Source organism: Sarcophilus harrisii, chromosome 3 (assembly GCF_902635505.1).
Source record: "Sarcophilus harrisii chromosome 3, mSarHar1.11, whole genome shotgun sequence".
Lineage (NCBI taxonomy): Eukaryota > Metazoa > Chordata > Mammalia > Dasyuromorphia > Dasyuridae > Sarcophilus > Sarcophilus harrisii.
Genome location: NC_045428.1, coordinates 513,774,373 through 513,798,654, shown reverse-complemented (window position 1 = coordinate 513,798,654; position 24,282 = coordinate 513,774,373). Strand labels below are relative to the sequence as shown.

The 24,282-nt window shown below is 31.3% G+C and overlaps 1 protein-coding gene across 1 annotated transcript in view; it reads right to left on the bottom strand.

Moving 5' to 3' along the window:
- Nucleotides 1-5,458: 5,458 nt before the first annotated feature.
- The window catches only part of EED (embryonic ectoderm development), a 29,960-nt gene continuing 11,136 nt past the window's right edge, over nucleotides 5,459-24,282 (bottom strand). Inside the window, exons 4-12 of the mRNA XM_012545302.3 lie at nucleotides 23,968-24,033; nucleotides 17,183-17,308; nucleotides 16,554-16,635; nucleotides 14,350-14,441; nucleotides 9,962-10,095; nucleotides 8,018-8,123; nucleotides 6,976-7,134; nucleotides 6,253-6,326; nucleotides 5,459-5,814 (exon numbers count right to left, since the gene is read on the bottom strand). Coding sequence (XP_012400756.2) covers nucleotides 5,688-5,814; nucleotides 6,253-6,326; nucleotides 6,976-7,134; nucleotides 8,018-8,123; nucleotides 9,962-10,095; nucleotides 14,350-14,441; nucleotides 16,554-16,635; nucleotides 17,183-17,308; nucleotides 23,968-24,033 — 966 coding nt within the window. The 3' untranslated portion in view covers nucleotides 5,459-5,687. The remainder of the gene's footprint in view (nucleotides 5,815-6,252; nucleotides 6,327-6,975; nucleotides 7,135-8,017; nucleotides 8,124-9,961; nucleotides 10,096-14,349; nucleotides 14,442-16,553; nucleotides 16,636-17,182; nucleotides 17,309-23,967; nucleotides 24,034-24,282) is intronic.

Sequence of the window (24,282 nt, the reverse complement as noted above, 5' to 3'; positions counted from 1 at the left end):
TTTTTAATTATTTTGGTTTGGTTTGCCTTTATAAACTCCTCAATATACTTAATAGTTTATATACTTTAGAATGGTGCCTTGAACTTAGTAGGCACTTAAATTCCTATTGATTCTTCATCATCATCTCTTCCATGATTGCTATTTCCCCAGTGTAATTCATCCTCTCCTTAGAATTTTCCATAGATATTCTGATATTCTAAAATATAAGCTCTTTTATCCTTATCAAATATTCTGATGATTAAGAGGGAAGTTTTGCAGGACTAAGTAGAGCAATTATAAACTGAGGCAGAACAAGACAAGGACATGCACATATGGTAATCATAGCTCAACTCACTGAATTCCACCCAAAACTTCTTTATTCTCTTTCCTGGTTCTCTGAAGAATTCCCCATTGTTGTTTTCTTTTTTCCCTCAGTCAAGCCAATTTTGTTGATCCTTAAATAAAGTCTTCTCTCAAAGAAAGGAAATATTTCCAAAGATCACTTGTTTTGATTATGGATTTTTGTACTCTCTGCATCCAGTTCTAGCAAATGCCAAACAAAAATCCCTATTCTTCTTTCTCTTCTGAGTGACAATTTTGACACTCTCTGGACTCATGAAAGTTTGTAATACTAATAATAATGATAATAATTGCTAATATTTATATGGCACTTTTAAGGTTTGCAAAAAGATTTACAAATATTATTTTATCTATGTCATCAGGAACACCACACTTTCCCCCCTCCCCTCAGTTGTCTCCCAACACATTTTTGGCCACATTTCATTCTTTTTTCTTCCAATCCCAAAATATTTCTTGCAATATCTGAAGTAGGAAGAAAAGTAGAAGGAAGCCAAGTACTCCCCAAGCCCAACTCTGGTGATATCATAAGCAAAGGGAGAAATTTTACAATTTTTTCACCTATCAAAGATTAGACAGAGACAAAGAAAGTAAGGGGAGGGAAAATTTTTTAAATACTTTAAAACGTTTAAAATACTGATTTCTACTAAAAACACTTGAGAGTTTAGATATAAATGGATTTTTCCTTAAACTGATAAAAAGCATTTATCTAAAACCATGATCCCCAAACATAGAAATGCCTATCAATTGGGCAATGGCTGACCAAATTGTGTTTTGTGATTGTGATGGAATAATACTTAACTGTAGCTATAAGAAATCATGAACTCAATCTTAGAAAACTGTGGATAGACTTGCATGAAATAACAAATAAAAAATGAACAGAACCATAAGAGCATTGAACAGTCATAATAGTATTGTTTTATGAATAAATTTAAATATCATTTTAACTGTTATAAATAAGTTATGCCACAGTTCTCTTTTATCGTCCTGATTCAATTTCCCTAATTATCCTGACTCAGTTTCCCTAATTATTCTGCCTCAGTTTATAATTGCTCTGCTTAGTCCTGCAAAACCACCCCTCCCTCTTAATCATCAGAATATTTGATAAGGATAAAAGAGCTTATATTTTAGAATATCAGAATGCCTCTCTCTCCCCATCTCAAGCTATCAGAATATCAGATACCATCTTATCAAGATGGCTCTCCCCATCTCTGGGGTTCCTCCCCCATTATATCATCCCATCTCCCGTGGATCACCCCACCCTGTCAGAGTCCCGTTCCACCTCTCAGCAACTTGACTCCACCCCTGCCTCAGTCTATCCCGAGTCTAAGCCACATGTATATAGGTCATTGAGAACTTACATTGTTTCCTGGATTCTTGGAAACGATAGTGTCATTCAGCCCTGGGACCAAACCATGGATCCATTTGGTCCCAATAAATCTCTCCCTTTTGAATAAATTATTAAATACTCTCTAATCTCTATCTTACCTCAGTTTCTCCGGCATTACATACCCAATTAACTACAAAGGACATTTGAAAGATGCTATCTGCAACCAGAGAAAAAACTGATAAATAGAAATATATATGGAATGTTTTTACATACACATATACATACATTAGTGTCTAATAGTAGCTATCCATGGGGAGAGGGGGAAGGAAATCCCTGAAAGGGGGAAAAAAAAAAGAAAAAAATTTACCTGATAATTTTATTACATTTAAAAGGAATAACAAGATGTACATAATAGATTTGCGGTTTCATATGCAATCATCATTTTTTATTATACTGTTATGGAAATGTTTGTCTTATTCCCTAAATTAAAAACAAAATATAATTTTAAATAATATTTTAATATGGGAAATATGCCAATTAATGCTAAGGACGGCAACAATAAAAAAAAAGTTTACATTCTAAATAGAGAAGATAACACATTAATGAAATCTGGCAAGGGGTTGAAGAGATTAAAAATTAAAGATACTTGGCCCTAGGCACTGTGACATCCTGGAAGAGAGGCCGAGTGCATTCTTGCAAGGAATGCAGGTATAGACAAGTCTGGCCAGAATTTGGAGATAAATTTGTTACATATAGAAGGTAAAGGTCAGTATCTTAAAATCATATGAGCAAAATGGCAAAACAATCCTAGTCTAAATAGTCCTAAGAGTCTTGCAGTTCATAGCCAAGCTCTTCTCTCTGGAAATTGCACTTTTATGTTGTTGGTAGAAAATGAAGGGAAATGTTAATCAGACAAAATTTTCACTCTTCTTTTAAGTACTTGAAGGGCTATTAGTCAAATATAGAAATAATATTTTTCCTTTGCATGGTAGCTGTTGTTGAGGTGTTGTAAATTACATATTTTCAAAGATGTCTTATGATACATTGAATTCTTTGATATGTCCATTCCTGGTGTAGGGATTCCTCTTCCAGTGAAATACTTAAGTATATCTTGGGTTAGCCAATTTTTGATTTTAAATCGAAGTTTTTTTTTATGTTGGAAAGTATCATGTGGCAAGCAATCTTACTGGAGTTCATATGGAAACAAGGCAATCAATCAATCAATCAACAAACATGTATTAAGAGCCAACTGATTGAGCTCCCCATCAGTAGAAAGAAGCCAGTCATTGAAGAATGCCAGAACAAAAAGGAATTAGCAGTTTTGTTGTGTTGTTTTTCACATTTTTTTTCTAAACAGTGTAAATCAATGTGCCACTGCTATTCTGCTTTTAACAAGTTTTGACATATCCACTTTTCCTTCAGTGTTTGGCGGAGTAAAATTGTTTACTTCCCCATGCTCAAAAATAAAATCCATGCTAGATTTGTCTCTCCTGTATATCATTTCTTTTCATTTCATAGCTTGAGAATGTTATTATAGGTACTTCCACTTTCCTTCCTCTTTCAAGTCTGGTCTGTTATCTCCCAAATTATTTCTTAATTGCAAAATGTAAGGGCCTTTTCTCAATGCATACTTCTGACCTCTGTAAGTCTTTTGAGTCAGTTATCCTCTGATGAAACTGGCTTCTCTCTAGATTTTTATGACACCATAGTTTCTTCTTCCCAACTTTGTAATTGAATCTTCATAGATCATACCCATCGAGCATGCCTCAAAGTTCTGTCCTGGATACTCTTTTCAACACTATTTTGTTTGGTGATCTAGATTTCTTAAGCACAGTTCTAGCCATATTTGCTCTCCTTCACTACCATTTTATAAATTCCAGTAGTTCCTTACTGCCTTTAGGATCAAATAAGATCCTGTCTGCCTTTAAATCTCTTCATGACTTGGTCTTTTTTCTATTTTTCCTGTCTTAAACTTCATGATAGTGATCTTAACTTTTCCTCAAGACACTCCCATGTCTTAATTCTGTTGTCCCTTTTTATTGGCTGTCTCCTGTGCTTGGAATGTTCCTTCTTCCTAAAGTCTCAGAAAAGTCCCCTTTGTTTTTTCCATTTTATTTAATGTTAATGGGCAAGATTACTTCAAATTTATCTTATATAAAGACACAGAAAAATTTAATAAATGCTTGACTAGAAAAATGTTTAGGCCTGGCTGGAACACAGAAATATAATATGTAAGATGTCTAGAAAAGAATACTGGGGCCAAGTGGCAAAATGCGTTAAATGTCAAAAGTGGATCCTACTGGGAATAAGGAGGTTAATGAATGGAGAATGGGGGAGGGGAAAGGGGGAAATCTTATCAGGTAAATGTGTACTATATAAGACTGCATGATTGGAGAGGACAGGTCTGCAAAAAATATTGGAGAGTCAGAAATGAAAAAATTTGTGGTGATTGGACATGAGTGAAGAGTTGAGGATATTGTACTTTTTCCTATGAAATTTTAGAACACAAAACAGAAGTCTGTAGCATCTCTGGAGTATTTATGGGTTGGGACAACCACAAACATGCACAAGCTGAGAATGTAGAAATTTCAAATCTATATCATGACAAACACTACCCTATTGCTAACAGATTTTACATGAAATAATTTTTGACTTTGCTGTCATTTTAAAAGGCATAAAATTTAATTAGAAATCCGTTCTTGAAAATATTACTGTCTGTGAAATTACATATCAAATCAATTTCTCCTTTCATTATGAAAAAAAAAAAAAAAAAAAAAGATGTGCTCTTGGGGGAAAAAGTCTGGCTTGTAAGAGGCACTGGAAAGTATACTGGATTTGAAGCCACAGGGCAGGAGCTCAAATCTTGGTCTTCCCTCTTATTATATATGATATTTAAGTCACTTGACTTCTGTTTTCTCATCTATAAAATGATGAAATTGGAGATGACTTAAGTTTCCTTTTTGTTCAAACCGAATTGTACTAAAAGACAAGTCACATTATATAGAAAACCTTTGAAAAATTAGGTATTTTGTTATACATATAACACCTTTTATGTTCTTGAGTAGATGCTACAATTCTTTGTGATTTGGCCTATGCTCCTTGGCATTCTGTGGGTACTGCTGGCCTTTAAAAATAAATTTATCAATATTTTGTTAAAAGTGGAAAAAAAAAAATCACTCAAGTATTCTTCAATAATTAAGACTTGCATTGCCCTTTGCTGCCTCTCAACTAGAGATTTAAGCACTGTATCATAGCTTACTACTGTTTTGTTGAACAAGTTTCACCTCATCAAGATTATTGATTCTTAAAGTGACTATATGTCATATAACTCTATTATAATGAAACACTTTTTTTTTTTTTGGGGGGGGTCCCCATTCTTTCACCCAGCATAACATACATATCAGGATCTTAAAAACTTAAGTTTCCTCTCCTAGTACATTTAAACTTTTAAAAATAGCCAAGAATATGAAAATTTTGTAAAGTCTTTGTGTAATGGATATTCACCAAGTCTTACATTTAAATAGTAGGAGAAATCTCTTTTTGACAAGTCATAATTGATATTAAAAATATGCTATTATGCTTATAATTTCTTTCAATAAAGTACCCATCATTTAATCATTCAAGTGTTAGGATCAAAATTACATTCAGAATTTATTTTGAAATATGAAAATGTCATGTAAACTTTTGTTTATTGCACATTATAAGAATAATCATAAGAATAAAAGTCTAACTATTAAATGGTGTAAAACATCTTTTAAACACAATGATAAAAGAAAATGGGCTCAATACAGAGAGCTTTAGAAAAATAAATTTTTATTAAAAGCTGTAGAGTCTGAGCAGGAAGACAGTACAAAGAATGTAAACAATGTAAACACTACGTTCAGCTCAGGCTGATTGTACACTGGAAGAAGACAACACAACTCTAAATGCTAGCGATGCTCTAGGTGCTTTAACTAGCAAGACACAGTAGAAGGTTATATTGTACACAGAAATTTTCTACTTTTAATTAAGAAAAAGTAATTTATCGAAGTCTATCCCAGCGCCAAATGCTAGCATCATCACAAACAGCTATAAGAATACTGCTATCCCTGCTAAAACTGGTTTGTCTAATGGCAGCAACACATTTTGGATGAGTAAGTGTTGTACATCTGTAGAGAAAAAAAAAAAAACAAAAATCATGATTATATGTGAAAACAGCACAGAAAATACTGGTAGTAGCAAATATCATTGATTTTCTCTATGACAAAACTGTGAAATGAACAAAGGTGTAAAATCAAATAAAAAGTACTTTTAAGTTAGACAATTTTACTCTAAAGTAATATAATTACTTTCACGGGTGAAAATTAACATTCCATGAAACTTAAAGCAAATTATTTTTTTCTTGAAATTACCAGTTAAAAAATAAGTTTTTAAAGAATCCATGTTATAAAAATTTATTTACTTAATATGTCAATATTGTTTTAATTTAATAATGTCTGTCTAAAGATCAACAAAAAGGTTTGTTAAAGATAATGTACCATTTACTGTTTTCTAAATAACTGGGGAGATGGGAACAGGAAACATGAAGGAAATTTATGAGTACTCACTTGGCTTTATGAGGATCTTCTACTTCTAAATCCCAAACATAAAGTTTTCCAACTTGATTGCCCAAAGCAAGCATCTAAAGGTATAATTAGAAATATATAAATAAAAGTTTCTAGATATAAAGCATGACTAAAAATCATCCAGAAAACCAACCAACTTATTATTTTTCTAGCAAAAAAGAAAAATATATCAGCACCATTCTATGACTATTCTAAATAATCTGAAATTCATTGCTTGGCATGTGATATAGCTTATATAAGAGAAGAATAGCAGCAAAAACTATACAAAGTGATTCTTTCACACTCTTAATGAAAAACATTTCAGGTAATTTGTTGCCAACAATTCTTAGCAAATTTCTGTTTAAATAACTAATGTTTTTCACCACCTCCTCCATTATTATTTCTCCTCAACTATAAGACTTTGAGGCATACAGCAGAAAACTGTTGAAGAATAACTCTTTAATTTTTAGATATAATAGCTTATTAATAGGGATTATTTGGGACAAAACTTAATATCCAACTGCCACTTTTATTCATAATAAGCACTGCAGATGGTACGTAAACCCATTGTCAACACCAAATATCTTCTGTAGGTAAAGAAAGGAAATCAATCCATATACTCACAAGGACATTATAGATAAATAGATCAGAGGCACAATAAAAGATAAGCTGTACTACAATTTTCTAAATATAAACCATTTAAAAAGTACAAAAATAAAGTGTTACCTTCTGCCAGAAATCCATTGAAAATCTCATGTACCAAATATCACACTGACTATAATCAAATCGCCCAAGTATAGTCACATTTGATTCACTAGGTTTAATTTTATCTATCTCATCTTCCATTTTGCCAGGTTTCCAGCACACAATGGCATTTTCACAAGACTGAAAATACAGAAATATAAAAGGAAAAAAATGAAAAGCAGGTTTTTCTCAATTATTGCCTTAAAGTTATAGAGCAGTAAAATTTTATTAAGTGGAAGGAAACTTACAGCTAGTTTAACCTCCCATTCAGGGCAAGAATTCCCTCTATAGTGAAAAGAGACTAAAGTAGGAGATACAGAAATTCACTGATTTTGAAGTTCCTTATTATCTTAAATATACTTCTTTATAAGCCTTTAAAAATGTCAAGTGGGATGTTTTTTAAAATGGGACAAACCAAACATAGTTTTGATATAAACTGAATGGATTCAGAAAGACTTTCACAGTTGCCAGGGAAAGCACTAAGACTTTCTGATTCTATTTTAATATTAATTAACAAATACAATTATACAACATACCTTTTCCATGATCCTTTGCAAAAACCCAACATGTTTTTAAGACTTTATCACTTAAAAGTTGAGATTTTAAAATGGAAAGATCATCATAAAAACAAGGTTCCCACAAAGGGACTGAAAACAGCTAAAATTCAATACTCTAATTTTTCTAAAATAATTTTGCAAACTTATAAAAACTCAAGGCACCTGCAACAAATAGGTAAAAAGAAAAAAAGAAGCTCAGGAAAACACTTTCTATTACCACTGACAATTATCGAGATTAGTTAAAATATAAAATTATTCTTTGCAAAACAATCATTTGTCCCGGTTGAATAAATCTCCCCCCCTCCCCTTTTTTAAGCAAAGAAAAGAATAAAGAGCATAGATAATTTGGAAACTGCTGTATAATTTGTCAAGATTTATAATGGAACTAATTATATTCAAGTGGTGTACTCCCTAAACAGGAGCTCCAACACACACAAAGAAATACAGCTTAACAACAGCTACTATACCTTGGAAAGTATCAGATCTCCTAACCATCGCACACAATCGACATAATTCCTATGTATGTCTCTGGTTGAAAAGTCAGGGAAATGAACTTTCTGAGAAATAAATGGCCTGCAGGAAGAATGGATATGTCAAAACTCAAAAAAAGGAGAACAGCAGTGGCACATTCATTTTCACTGTTCAGAAATGTAAAAGTGTGAAAAATAAAACAGAAGAGGGCTATTAATTTCTCTTTGTTCTGACATTCTCCAATGGCTGAGTTCTTCCTTTCTACTGATGAAGATCTAAGCCTCATTAGTTACTTTCATGATCAGTTTTTATATTTTCTTCTTTCAACTTAATATGCTAGAAACAAAGTTTGAAAGAAGTTACCTTAAAAGATGGCAAATTCTTTTTTTCTATTTAAGCCTAAATAGTTTTAAAATACACTACGGAACAGCCAATAGAATTATAAATGTTATAGCTAGAAATTTAGTTTCATAAATTTAATAAACTGAGTACAATTAGTTACATTTAGTTTATAGCAGCAAAAAATGCTATAAATGAATCTCAATCAGAGATTAAAAATCCAAAGGTGTAATTATTCCAAATAACTATTTCATTTTAGGAAACCATAAATAAAGCACCAATTCTCTAAAGTTATTTTTTTGTTATTCTCATTTTAAATGATATTAACACAAGCAAGTCAAAGGTAAACTTTAACCCTAGCATGAAGAGTAACTTTATAAGCATGCCTTATATTTTTAAACTAAAAAAGTCAAAGTCTTTGCAGGGTTTTTTGTTTTTTTGGGGGGTTATTTAAACAATAGAAATGACTTTTTACTGCCAACTAGTGTGTTAACTTGTAGAAATAATTTACACTCGAAGAGTTTTATTTTTTTATCTATAAAATGAGAGTATTTCTAATGTCATATCTTCCTCTGATATTCTGACTCAAACTTTAATACTATGTCAAGATTTAAAGGCCTCATTCTTTGGTTATTAATTACGTAAAGTTACAATAATTCTTTAGACTTCTCTGAATTGAGACCAGCACTAGCTGATTCAATAATCAAAGAGAATTTAAATTCATGTTCTTTAGCATCTCTAGTTCTTAATTAAGACATTAATGTAAAAATTTAATGTATTTATAAAAGATAATCTCTACAATGGAAGAGTCAAATATAGTCTTTTTTTTAAAGGTTCCTAAAATAACTTTATAAATTAGATTAAGAAAAAGTCAACCCCTTATCTGCCTATAGAATCTCTTCTGTTTGGCATTTGACCCAATTTCTAATAAAATGGGAGATTATTCAACATAAGGCAGTAATATATTAGAAATTGAGACCTAAATATTGAAAAAAAACTGTTTTTTTTTAAAAAAGTGTTTTATACAGCACATATACTAAACTAAGCATGCAGACATAATGAAAATATTTTTTTTTAAGTAGTACTGAAAAAACTTATTTAGAACAACTATGTCCAACATGATATCCAAAGTCTTTAGGTACTAAAATTAAGTTTAAATAATACTTTTCCCTCAGACCATTGTTGAACAGAACTTGAGATTTTATTGACCACATAACTCATGATAAGTTCTGAATTGCCATGTACTGTCTCCTATTTCTTCACAGTAAATAAAATATGGTAATAGGAAGGTTTTTGTCCTTTATTAAAAACAGCTAAGGACAGAAAGTTGAATATGATGTCTAATTAAAGTAAACAAAATTAAAAACATAAATAAATAAAACAAATTTGGGCAAAATAAACTGAAAATGAACCAAAAAACATGAAAGACTGATATCAGACTAAACATTAATCCATTAATTATTTTAGAAAATCACTTTCCAAATTTCACTTTTTTAAATAGTTAAAAATGATTTTATAAAAATTATAGCTATCATCCATACTTGTAATTGTTTTGTATGGCAAGAGTTTTGTTTGTTCTTAAATGAAGTCACAAATGTTACCTGTTAGTTTTATTTGGGTTATAATCATAAGAATCCTTAATTGCATTCATCATTCTTTTTGAATTGATTCTCCAGAGTTTAAGAGAATGATCCATTCCACAGGACATTATTTTTTCACCAAGAAGATCATAATCCTATACCGTAAACAGGTTAAATCAAGATAATAAAGTTTAAGTATCAATTTTATGCCATTTGTGCAAATTTATCTTATGATATGCAAAATGGTACCCACTACAAAACAAATTGTATCTAATTTTAGGAGGGCCTTTTTAAAATTTAATCACAAATTACTGATATACCATTAAGTGTATAAGCCTTTACATGAAGCCTAAATAGGCCTTTTCGAATTTCTGTCTGCTGGGGCCAAATAAAACAAGTCCAATCTGTATTCTAAGTATCAGTTCTTCAGATATCTATATATATTTCTAATGTCACCAACCCAACATTTTCTTATCTCCAGACTAATTATTTAAAATTCAACTATTAGGGGCAGTTAGGTGATAACAGTGGATAGAACCACCAGCCCTGAAGTCAGTGGGACCTGAGTTCAAATCAGACCTCAAAAGACACTTAACACTTCCTAGCTATGTGACCCTGGACAAGTTACTTAATCCCAATTGCCTCAGCAAAAAAATCAACTATTACTTTGAATGATCTTTATATAGCACAAACTTGAAGCTTTTCACCTTCCTGGCTATCCTCCCATGTAGACTCTCTTATGTTTCCTTCACCTCAGATGCAGTCTTACCAAATTTAATACGCATTTCTCCTCAATTTCTGATAGCTATTTCTCTCTCAATACAGTTTATACCATTCACTTTAGTGGTGATGAAACCACACTTGGTAATTTACAGTCCTCTAAAACCCATTTTATCTTTTTTAAGGCAACCTACTGTTTAGTCACAATTTCTACATCTTATACTTAATAAACCATTTCCCCTCCATCCAAATGTAAACTTTTACACTCATCACTTTCAACTTTATTTGTTATATTCAGGACACTTTCATCTGTAAAATATTTTGGAAATAATAACAAAGACATCTTAGGAAGCAGACATTTATTAAGTACTTAACTATATGCCAGGCACTATGATAAGACCATTACGAACATCTCATTTGAATCTCACAACCACCCAGGGAAGCAGGTGCTATTATTATCACCCCCATTATACAGCTGAGGATGACAGAGATTAAGTAACAGGATCACACTGCTACTGAGCTAAACCTAGTAGTCTATCAATCGCACACTTGCAACACTGCCTTCAGCAGTGGGCAATTGCATTTGATGTCTTAATTATTTTCTCCTAGCTCTGTGTCACCTACAAATATAAGCATGCCATCTCTAATCAGTTTATAAATAAAAGTTCAACAGAATGAAGTCAGACACTGACCTCTGGGGCACAAGATATCCTTCTGAGTTTACTCAAACCATAAATTTGCCAAATCTAGTCACTCAGCTATTTCCAAATCTACCTATGTGCACAATCATCTAGCTCACATATTTCTATTTTTTTATGATAGAAGAACAACATAAAGGACTTTATCACGCTTTGTTCAAGTCTAGGTAAATTTTATCTATAGCTGACCCCTGAACAAGTTAGGAAGGAAATAATGTTAGTGTTGCATGAGCTGTTCTTAGTGAAAAGTAGGTTTCTTCTAGATAATTCAAATTTTCTTTGCTTAATTTTCAATAAGCTAAATTCTAATGAAAAGTTCTCATGTGACAGACATCTTTTACAAAAATAAAGAAAAAAATGAATTTTCATCCATTTCTATGTGTTATAAGAGACTTTTACTAATAACATATTAACTGCAATTAAATAGATGACAGCTTAACTATGAACAGCAAAAAAGAAGGTACAAACAAAAATTTCAAAATAAAATTTAAAAAACCTTTAAACTCTGAACCTTTCATTTTCTTCCCCTATTAAATATTTTTAAAGTTTTATGACCAAATTAATTGATAGGACTCAACAATTTTGCTTTTCTTTCTCTCTGGTGGATGGAGATGCTAAAAGGCCATCAGATGGCCACAAAGCTACAATGAGTAATGGCTCTGTGAATAATTTGTTTCTAGCACACCACTACGACCTCACACTTTTATTATGCTAAGCTTACTGTTGAGATAATTAGGGAAAATTATCACATGCTTAGGATTCAAAGTTTGTTTTCTGAAATTCAGACAAGGTATCTGAAATCAATGTAACTTATCATTCCACTAATAATTATACATTAGTACAGAAATATCACTGCTTGCAAAAGGTACATTAATAGGTATCAGCACCAAAGGCCAAAAGAACAATCAAATCATTGCTAAATGCGAGCCTTTAAGATAACTATAAAACCCCACAATGGGTCTTCCAAATAACATGTTTAATGAGAACTTTAATTCAGAATAATTTCCTAATAAAAAAGAATTTCTAATAAAATACATTAAAAAAAGAACTTACTGGTTTAAAAAATAAAGCCAGTTTTCTTTCTATTTTACAGCAACAGACTAGAGAAAATGTACTTATAAAACATTAATTTCAGAAATAAGTCTTTGGGTTAATCCTGTCTCAACTCCAATTCAAAACCAATTCAAATTAGAAGTTCAAGATTTGAGAATTTTACATCAATTTCCTTCCATCCTAACTGCCAATTCTCAAAATATCAATTGATGTGATTAAGTTTCAATGTACAGAATGTCTAAGTTGATAAACCATAAAAATAAAAAAAAGAATAAGTTAAGATTTTTCTTTAAGTGTTATATTCTTTAAAACTTGCAAATCGTACCTCTCAAATTAAAACTAAAATCCAACAGGATCATGTATAATAGTATTTTTTTTATGTAAATTACTTTTTTTAAAAAATAGAAATGCACCAAGTTCAATGACTTGATATCCTCATTGCAGAGGTAAAAGAAGCATGGCAAAAACATGTAACTTAAAAGTACAATAAAAAAAAAAAATTCTAAAGATATTTTATTACCTACCCAAATTATCTATGATCAGCCTGAAGTTGTCACCATTATCTCCACGATAGTCTACAATTTCAGCATATCACAATAGAATAGCTAATGCCAAAACCAATTTTTACTAATCCTGATCCTTCAGAAAATCTGTTTAAAGCATCTTGAGAAATAAATTCTTAATTGGACAATGCTCATAAAAATCTCACATTACTTAACAAACAAGGCACTTTTAATACTAAAAAAAAAAAACCAAAGCAGAATGTTCCTTTTGAGAACAATAATTTTATAACCTAAAGAATCAATCCTAGGAGATGAGCTACAGGCTACTGGAATCAAGGAAACTAAAACTTTAGGTCACAAGGCTGGCTACTTTGTTTCCAAGTTTTTTACTTAGGAAAACCAATATTAACAAGCATTCTTCCTTAGCTGGTAGCTCTAAAGTTATGATTCTTATGATTAGGGTGATAACTTAAGTTTTTCCATCTTGAGTATATTCCACATGCAAATTTATTACTATATGCATTTACATTCTACAGCATTTGTGGCTGAGGGTTCTTGACTTATAAATCCAAATTAAGGATATTTATTGTGTGTATGATGTGTCCTGCACTCTCCAAAATTGGTTACTTCCCACATAAATAAATATTGGATGAGATAACACTACAAGTTTTTTCCCACAAAGAAACTAAAATTAAGTTAAAAATCACTACATGAAACAAGTTTTTTTTTTTAATTGAAAACAGTTTAGAATACTTTACAGCAAATAGTGCTCTAAAGAGATTGAAAGCTACTATATCCCTAGTCTCACAGAGACATTTAATTTACACAGAAGAGTAGAAACAGTATCTCTTTGCAACATTAACTATAAGAACAAACATGGTATTTTCTAAATGTATTTAAAATCCAATTTTTGAGATTCCAGACTGTGATTTTATTGATTCAGAGAATTCCCTGCAAAGAAACTTCTTTATCAATCCACACTGATATTTGCTGTGCAACTGACAGTATCAGAGAGCGGCCTGGGGTACTAAGAAGTTAAGTAACTTGCCAGGGTGACATAGTATGTGGCAGAAGCAAGGAATTAATCAAGGTCTTGTGGATTCAGGGGTCATTCTCCAGCTATAAGGTCCATCCTATAACCTCACAGAACATACAAATGAGTAAGATTTATTAGGTAACTTTTTTTTTTTTTTGCTTTCTTACACTATTTTTTCAAGATTTATCTTAATGTAAATGAAAAAATACAATTATTTGCTTCATTCAATCAACAAGATTAAAGTGTTTATTACTGATAATTGAAATGATGGCCTGAAAGGTTGTATCATAAAAACCACATATGCTTTCTTGTAGGGAAAAAAAAATCTATCAGTGATAATTATCCACAAATAAATCTCAAATTTACAAATAAATCACTGTCCTGTAGTTTTCTACTTACAGCACTTAAAACTTCATCTCTGTGCCCTTCTACACCTCCAAATATAGCAACCAGTGTGTCTGTCTGGATGTTCCACAGTCTCAAAGCATGATCTAGTATAAATGCAAATAGTTAAGATTAACCATAATCATTTATAGCTCTGGCCTTTCAAATCTATTCTTTCTATTGACAGGTAAGAAAATCTTAAGGTAATTATCAAAATGATTTAGATTTGCACTATGCTTTTTTTGTACAGTTAAAAACTCACTTGAAGAATAGAAAGCAAGACTGTAAGCTTAAAAAACTTTTCAATTTATAGAATAATACTCCTTTTCAAGTATTTTTCATCACAAATCCTGATGAATCTGAATAAATATTTTAAGATCAATTTACAATGCTTATTTATTGAACACAAAGTTTATTTTTAAAATTACTTATCAGCTTAATTGTTTTGAGGTACAAAGTGAAGAATGAAGACAAAAATCATATTGTTGATTATGACATTTTCAAGAACATTTTTTTTCCCCCAAAATGGAGACATGCCTTTGGTTTACTGGAAGAAATCCTGTTTAGATATTTTATTAGGAAATACTAAAAAATGTATTACACTGCTTATGATTAGACATTCTTCTTTACACTGTTATGCTTATATAAGAAATGGGAATAATCAAGTTTATAAAAACATCTATAGTAAGCTGAAATTATGAATGACAGGGTCTATCATATACAGCTCTGTAGTATAATGCTCTTCATATTTTGAAATCATGAAACTTTTAAATTCTTCAAATGTTTCATTTAACATGATACAAGAAAAAGGACAATAATGCTCTAAATCAAGAATTCAAAAAAGCTAATCAGGGAATGTTAAGTATATCTCCAATAGCAACAATGTTCAACAACATATATCAATAGTAAACATATCGAATTTTTAAAAATAGGACCTCACAGCTTTTAAAATATTCCATTCAATTTTAACTCACTTTGAAAATATTTTAAAGTAAATGTTTTCTTTACTTTTAGATGTACAAATGAGGAAAAAGCTGGGTTGAAACGCTGTGCTAAATAAAACAAATTAATTAAAACATGACCTGCGTTACACACAGAAGTGCATTTGAGCCCAGGCACTCTTGCCTGTTCCACTCACCACTGCCAAGAGGGGAGGTGATGAAAAAAGTATTTCTATTCCTCTTACTTCTCAGAGGTGGTGACATGTGGCACAGTTAGGAACTGGAGGGTCATAGAAGCCTAAGGCATGAAACACGCATGCATGCTTCATATACATATGTACTTTACATAAAGCATTTCTGAAAATAGTTATTTGTAAATTGAATTACTTAAAAATTCATTAGGGCATTGCTTCACAAACCCTTTTTAATCTGTAGCACAATTGGAGAATGGGCCTATGAAAAAACTACTCTAGAACATGGACATAAAAAAGGAGAGAAAAGTGAGATGAAAATACACACACACACACAGACCCCATGAGCATGAGTGACTTGGGTTGTCTTAGGAAAACAAAGATTATTTATCACCAACTTGTAAGAACCCAAGGAAAGTTTGAGTGGATTTAGATTTAGAGAAGAGATATGCATCCATGGGAAGGAAAGCATGCACAGATATGAGCTCCTTGAAAAGCACAGTACTAAAACCATGCATAATGCAATGTCTAATAACACTATGGAAAACTTTTTGTAAAAGAAGATCATACTACTTTAGGTCATGTGATAAATATATATTTTGATAAATATGAATTAGATAATATTGATGACTTCATAGTATATAGATCACACCAATATATGAATTTCAAGTGTTAAAAGTACCTTTGATATACTTATTTATAAACATGCTTTTAAAATGTCTTGTATATGACATGCTACTGATGACAAGCTTCAAATTATTAAAACTTCTAAATAACAATTCAATTGTAGAAAAATTTGATGATTTGATAAAATTTTCACAATATCAGGTTTTTTCTGTTATCAACTATTTTGTATTGAAACCCCTAGCACTGTTAGCTTCATTTACTTAAATAAAAGGCCATAAATTAATATCTTATTTTCAGCACAACTTCACCTAGGCTTGTATTTTTATTTCCTATTACTATAAATTTCTAAGACTTTTTGATATAACTTTCTAGTCAATTCTTGTTCAACACCTAACTAAAAGAAAGGAACATGGCTTCATTCACATATAAGTAGGTTTAAAGAAAGAGTTGTTTGTCTTACCTTTGCTTACTGAGAGGAGAAGATTTGGATCTCTTGGATGAAATTTTAGTTCATTAATAGCATTTCCATGGCCAACATAGTGCTAAAATAAAATTTAAAGATAAAGTTCATTTCTGAAAGATAGCTATTTTTTTTTCATTTCATGGACATGGAAATCATTTTCATTTTAAATGACTCGTGCATTAAAATGACTTTCCACTTAAATAGGCCTTACATAATCCTTTTTAAATCTATGTCCAAACTTCTAAAACTAAGAGGAACACAAACAGAATAAAAAAATCTGAAAGGAGGAAATTACATAAAGAAAAAATTCTGTACTTTCCTTTTCCTTTAGTATATTTTTACAGATGTCAAAAATATGACACAAAAAATGGAAATCCCACATTTTCCCATTAACTAGACAAACATGTATGATGCAAAACATACTTTTAAGAATATAGAAATTCACTTCAAGGATGTCTGCTAAATGCAGTTTTAAATTACTTTAGTCCAATGAACTCTTAGGAAGGTATAATCATTTAACCAATGCCAAAAAAGTCAAAATTTCACTAGCTAAGATTGATGCATGACAAAGCTCCAAAGATACATATTCAAGAAAAGTAAATCTATAGTTTTAACCTACAACTTACCTTTATGCACTGCATTGTTATGGGATTAATTATCCTAATTATGCCTCTAGATCCAGCCACAGCTAAGAGAGGATGGCTTGTATTGCTATCATAAGTCCATGCACAAGTATAAAAGTTTTCATCAGCCTAAGAAAAAGTACCATTAAGGAACACAAAGTTTTAAAAAGAAAATTTCTAAACACAATCATTTCATTAACTATGAAAGATGCATTATATTTAATATTTTATAATGATTCAAATATAGTGAAACTGCCAGTTTTATCTGTGTCCCTGACAAGTAAACTCTTACTCTTATTTCATATGCTCATCCTCCTATACTCACCCAGGTAGAGTAGATTCTAAAATATCAATGGAGCAATAAATTCTAAATCAATCAACAAAGAAGCATAATATTTCATTTTAGTTCATTGCAAATGGTGCTGATACTGACTTGTCTAACTATTTGTAGTCAACTTTGTAATAATAACAGCTAACATTCATAGTGCTTTAAGATTTGAAAAGTTTACATGCAGTAAAATATCTAATTCTTCTTGTTTTAATCATTAAAAATACATACATTTTCCTTTTCTCTATGTTTCTGCTTCAAATAAAGTATGAATCTGATCACCTAAAATTCTTATTCAAAACAAAAAGAATCTGAATTTATAGACATGGCTAAGAATCATTTATAAAATGCTAACATCAAAAGGGAAATTTCAATAATTGAAGTAACAAAATAAAAGATTTCCAACCTCACTGAGCTGCTGCGTGCATGGTCTCAGAATACATTAATTATCTATCTTTTTTTTTTCCCCTAACTAAGTCAAATTAGGATGTAATAGTTCAAGTAGAAAAAGTAATGAATTTGAAGTCAAGAGGACTTGGGTTCAAATCTTCGTTTGGTCATTTATATCCTGGTATCCTGAAGAACAAGTTATTTTAACATCTCTAGATCTGTTTCCTTACTTGTAAAACAGAAGAGCACATATCCCCTATAGTTTCTTCTAGATCTAAATCTAAGCTATAAACTTAAAACAATCTGAGTTTGAAAACATTCACTTGGATAATTCATGACTCAAACCCAGGAACACAACCAGAGTTTTTTGAAGTATTCGGTATTTATGAGATCATCCTCCTTAAAAAGCTAAAGATCTGTCTTCATTCAAAGTAAGACTTTTCTTAAGATCACAAACTTATTAAATAAGAAATATGTTAACAAAGATTGATCTTTGGCATAGTCTATAGTTGAGACACTCAGTTGCAGCCTGAGATCCCTTTCAACTCTAAATCTTGGCTTTTATGTTCCCATCCATGATCTCATGGATCAATAGGGTCATCTTTATATACTAAAGTCAACACTTAGCATATTTTATTTGAAGGACTTGGATATGTTTAGTCTGGAGAAAAAAGGCTCATGAAGTATGTGTAATAACCATCTTTTTAAAAAAGTTTTTTTAAATTTTTATTTATTTTTAAAGTTTTTTATTTACAAAACATATGCATAGGTAATTTTTCAATATTGACCCTTATAAAACCTTCTGTTACAAATTTTCTCCTCAAAAAAACAAAAACAAAAACAAAAAATAAAGAAAAACCAATTTTCCCCTCCTTCCCCCCATTTTCTCCCCTAGATGGCAGGTAGTCCAATACATGTTAAATATGTTAAAATATATGTTATATCCTATATATATATATATATATATATATATACACACACACATATACATATTTATACAGGATAACTATTTTTTAAGGTAGCTGGAGGGAAGACTTATTCTATGTGGCTCTAGAATTAAGAAATAGAAGTTGCAAAGAGGAAAAGTTAGGCTTGAAAATAGGAAAAACTTTGTTAACAAGAGTTGTCCAAAAATAGAATGTATTAACTTAAAAGTTGGCAGATTTTTCCCCTCCTTTGAGATATTCAAGCACAGGCTGGATAACATCATCAGCTGTGATAGTGGTGATTCCTTTAACAAAAGGATTGGACTAGTTTGAATTTGCTTGCTTCAAAAACAAATTCTGTAATTTTTGTACTGATTTTAGAAAAAATGAATGTTATGTAATTAAATGCGATGATGAGAATACATTTCTAAGCAATACCAGATCTCAAATGGTACTACATACGAATAATCATCCAAACTAGTACTGGTTAAAATATAGAAGTCAATCAGCATAAAAGATCAGATACATAACACACAGTAGCAAATAACACAGTACCATGGTAGAAAAATTCAAAGATCTGTTATTATCAAAGGGTTAATTTGATAAATATTGATGAGATCAGAAATTCTATTCAAGTATAAATATTAATGATATCAAACCCTTAAATCTGAGAAACAAATGCAAACTTTTCAAAATAACACAAACCACAGATTGAACCCAAATAGTCATCAAGTTCAACACATAGTTTCACTCTAAGGAAACTGGATTTAAGAATTTTCATACACTAAAAAGGGTGCACAAAAAGTAGAACAATGGACAGCTGAAGTAGAAGTAATGGATGACTCTGAACAGACCTTTACCCAAGGAGAAGCCCCAGTACCAACATGGGGAGCACCCCAAACACTCCTATTGGTTTATCCCATGGCTTTTTCTGTTCTACCACTTTATGCTATGGCTGCTCTTCTTCCCACCACCCTGAGAGAATATGCTGATAACTTTAAGGACTTAGTTTCTAGGATGGTTTTTGAGAGTAGTGGAACAACTTAGAAGAAAGCTAATAGGTACAAGAGAAGAGTTTTCAATAGCTATGCAACTACCTTTTGTTTTGCTACAAATCAATGACCTTCTGATAGCCTAAGAAATATTATAATCAAAGAATGGTTTAACCATTGCTAAATTAATGCAAACATCCTTCAGTTCATGTTGCCAATAACTTTTCTCAAATTTTTAATGGCTTTATGGCAGAGATAGAATTTTAATTATATGTAATTTTAAATTTGTAATAAAAAAATAATCCTTATTCCAAAAAATTCCAAAGTAATATGACAAATAATGAAACTACTATAATTGTATTATCATTATTTTAAAAAATTAACCCAGTATTTAGATGTAATAAAATAAGAATTTGTGATGACAACAAATTATTTTCCCTTCTAAGACTATATTCCCTTCATTTTTTATCTTGTATGTACTGATTTATGCTGTTTCCCCCATTCGAATATAAACTCCTTGAAGACAGAAACTGTTTTTACTTTTTAAAAAATATTCCTAACACCTAGCACAGTGCTTATTAGTAAATGCTTAATAAATGCTTGCTTGTTGAGTGCTCAAGATTAGTACATTGTGGAATATTCTGGAAGAAATCTATAATGACTTAAAGAAGTTTAACTTAATCACTAATGCAGGAAAACCCAAATAGACTTGGACAAGTCTGCTGTCCAGATTACTATATGCAACTGCTTGGATCACCTACAAAGCTCATCCATCAGTATGCAGCTTCTTGATAAACAGTACAAATGAACTGAGTTGGACCCAGAAATACTTATATTAGAAATGAAAACATTTTAGTATTATTATGAAAATAGTTTTCACCTTGGGGAATTCCTGAACAACTCTTAAGGACTCCAAGGAGTGCCCAAATTACATGTTGAGAACCTCTGCTTTTGAGCTTTAGACAAATAGCTAGGCACACAAAGGTAAAAAATGTTTAAGCACAGCACATCAGTTAATGTTCTACAACTTTAAGAATTGTTAAAAGATCCATCATCAGTTTTCAACAAATCATGCATTATCTATTTTAAGGCAGAACTGTATCTAAAGCATTTTTTTACACCAACATTAACAAATGAACTTGCAGATTGAGGCCCCATATTTCAAGGAACTAAACAAAAGGCCAAATAAAACTTAAGTAACAAGGCTAAAGAAAAATTTAGTACTTTTAATTCTTCATTACTTTTATTTCCTACCTCCAGCTTTTCCTGTTTCCATTTCTCTCATGCACACAAAGTGTAAAAATAATGTTCCTAAATCATAGTCTGACCATGTCACTGCCATCCTTATTTTCTCACTTTTAATATCAGTGCCTTTAATATAAACTTGAGAACAAAAAACAGCATTTTTCACTTTTGTGAGACCAGCAATTAGCACACAACAGATATTTAATATTTATAGAACTGATTGTGATCACCAATCAATAATTCAACTGATTCTTCTAGATTCAATTCAATTCTTCTGGAGACTTTTTTCCAATTAATTCTACTTCTTATTTCTCTGGGATTATTATCTTTTATTCAGCTTTCTGATCTAGACAAACTGTTCAACTACAAGTCAACTACTGATCACTGCTCAATTCTAAGACTATGATTCATGTTCTTATGCAGCAACCTTTTACATGAACACATCTCTAAAGGTCATTATTCTTTGAATACCTTTAGTCATTATTTCAAGAGGTAGCCTGCTCCTTCAATAAGAGGTCCAATTTTTAAAAGTAGGTATTAAGTGACTAGACTGAGTAACATATTCTTATAAAAGTTTTCAAGAATGTAGACAAAGATGACAGAAAAACTGAATATGACAGCTAAATCCAAATATTTGTATTTATTTATGTGAGAGCTACTTGAAATGGACAAAGGTATAGGATTTAGGAGTCAGAGAATAATAAGGAACTCATTCTAAGGAGAGGGAATAGTATATAATATGATCAGAGATTTGATGGCAATTGGGAAAAGTAATATGTACACATAATATAAAATATACAGAACATAAACACATAGAAATAAATACAAATATTTTGAGTATCATGACACATAACCAGTAAGACAACAAATTCAGTCACTTTTCACAGGCCCCTTTAACTTTTTGACCGAAAGGAAAAAAAAGAACAAATTATGAACCAAATGTAGTCCCATTATAACTGACTCTACATTAAATAAGAAAGCAGTTCAATAAAATGAAATCTTTATGACTGAACACTAGTTAAATTTAATCCAAAAAATGCTAACTCTAATCATTTTAACTGTTAGCCAACATATTTACCTGATGCGGACACTAAGTTGACTACAGCACTTGTACTTGGATCTACCTTATAATTTCTACTCCTATCTCCTGCAAAGATCACAATGTTCCCTCCCAAGACTACAGACTGAACAACTACATGAAATGGAGGGGATGGGCTAGAAACAGTGCAGTCTTCTGCCTGCAGCCTGGCCTAGATCAGAGACTCCCAAATTTCAGAAATTGCTTGAAAAACCCTCCCTCCCTCTGCAAAGAAACTTGAGATAATGAGATTCAACCTATCCATAAGAAATAAAGGAGAGTCAAGGGACATGGGAATAATGACTCTAGGTCTGAAAGAATGGAGATTGAAGACAGAGACCTTAGCACTAAGAAGTATTCAAAACAGATTCTATATTCCTCAATATGGGAAGACTAGGGAGTAGGCTGGGTGTGACCAACAGCAAACTTAGCAAAAAGCTAAGTTAGAAATTAGGTAACCAGTGAATATATAAAAAAGCTGAAACACTTAAGACTTTAGGAGAAAAAACCCTCAATTAAAGTTCAGAACACAAGTAGATAAATCAACTGAGAGAATAAAAAAATCACAAGAATGAATACTAAATCCTTAAAGAGATTAAAAAACTCTCAAAAAATTCACACAAAAGCTAAATGACAATGTTTGATGAAATACATAATCCTGTGGACTGCTAAGAGAGAACAGTAAGAAACTTCAGAAAGGCTCAAAAGAAAAGAGCAATTCATAGAAGAAATAAATAGTAACATATAGATCAAAAATCAAAACTCTCAAAGCAGAATTCCTACCTCTGACATTTACTAGCTGTACCAAGGCAAAATTACAACCTCTTTAATGCTATTTCCTCTTTTGTAAAAGATAGGTAACAATACTAGTAATACCTTAATATCTATCTCCCAGTGTTGTTAGAAAGAGCAAATGATATGTATGCAAAATGCTCTACAAACAGCCAATCAAAAAGGTGCTTCAAATCACTATTGAGCAGAGAAATGCAAATTAAGACAATTTTGACATACCATTACACACCTGTCAGATTGGTTAAGATGACAGGAAAAGATAATGACGAATGTGGGAGGGGATGTGGGGAAACTGGGACACTGATGCATTGTTGGTGGAATTATGAAACTAATTCAACCATTCTGGAAAGCAATTTGGAACTATGCTCAGAAAGTTATCAAACTGTGCATACCCTTTGATCTGGCAGTGTTTCTACTGGGATTATATCCCAAAGAGATCTTAAAGGAGGGAAAGGGACTCACACGTGCAAAAATGTTTGTTGTGGCAGCCCTTTTTGTAGTGGCAAGAAACTGAAAACTCAGTGAATGCCCATCAATTGGAGAATAGCTGAATAAATTATGGTATATGAATGTTATGGAATACTATTGTTTTGTAAAAAACAACCAGCAGGATGATTTCAGAGAGGCTGATACAAGATAACTATATGTATAGATATATTGGATCTAACATGTATTTCAACATATTTAACATGTATTGAACTACCTGCCAACTAGGGGAGAAAGTAGGAGGAAAGAGGGGAAAATTTGGAACAAAAGGTTTTACAAGGGTCAATGTTGAAAAAATTACCCATGCATATGCCCTGTAATAAAAAGCTTTAATAAAATAAAATGCTCTACAAACTTTAAAACACCAATGTCAGTTATGTTATGAATTATCTAATATGGGAAACAAAGTTATAGAAGAAATTAATGAACACCAATGCAAATTTTAGGGGAATAATTAATTTAAAGCAGTTTTTTTTTCCCTTCAGAGGTGATGTCCTTATCTCAAATCAATTCACAAATCCCCATAAAAATGATGTACTAGAGAAGGATACATCAGCATCCACATAAGACTGCAATAACCGAATTTCTCCTTGTGAGTGACATTCATATAGGGTAACCTGATAAAAACAAAATGAACAGTATATTTAATTTTGACAATCACAGAAGTTTGTTCTTCAGGTTTTGAATGGGTTTAAGAAAGCATACTGAAATACTATAAAGCTGTTGCTTCAAATCAGAATCTCTATAAAGTCTTAAGTCAGCTATGATAAAGTCTTACTTCACAATAAATATAATAAATGTTATAAGAATTTCACCTTCTTTCAAATAGCTTTTACAAAGTCCTTATGTAATTAGAAACTTGGATA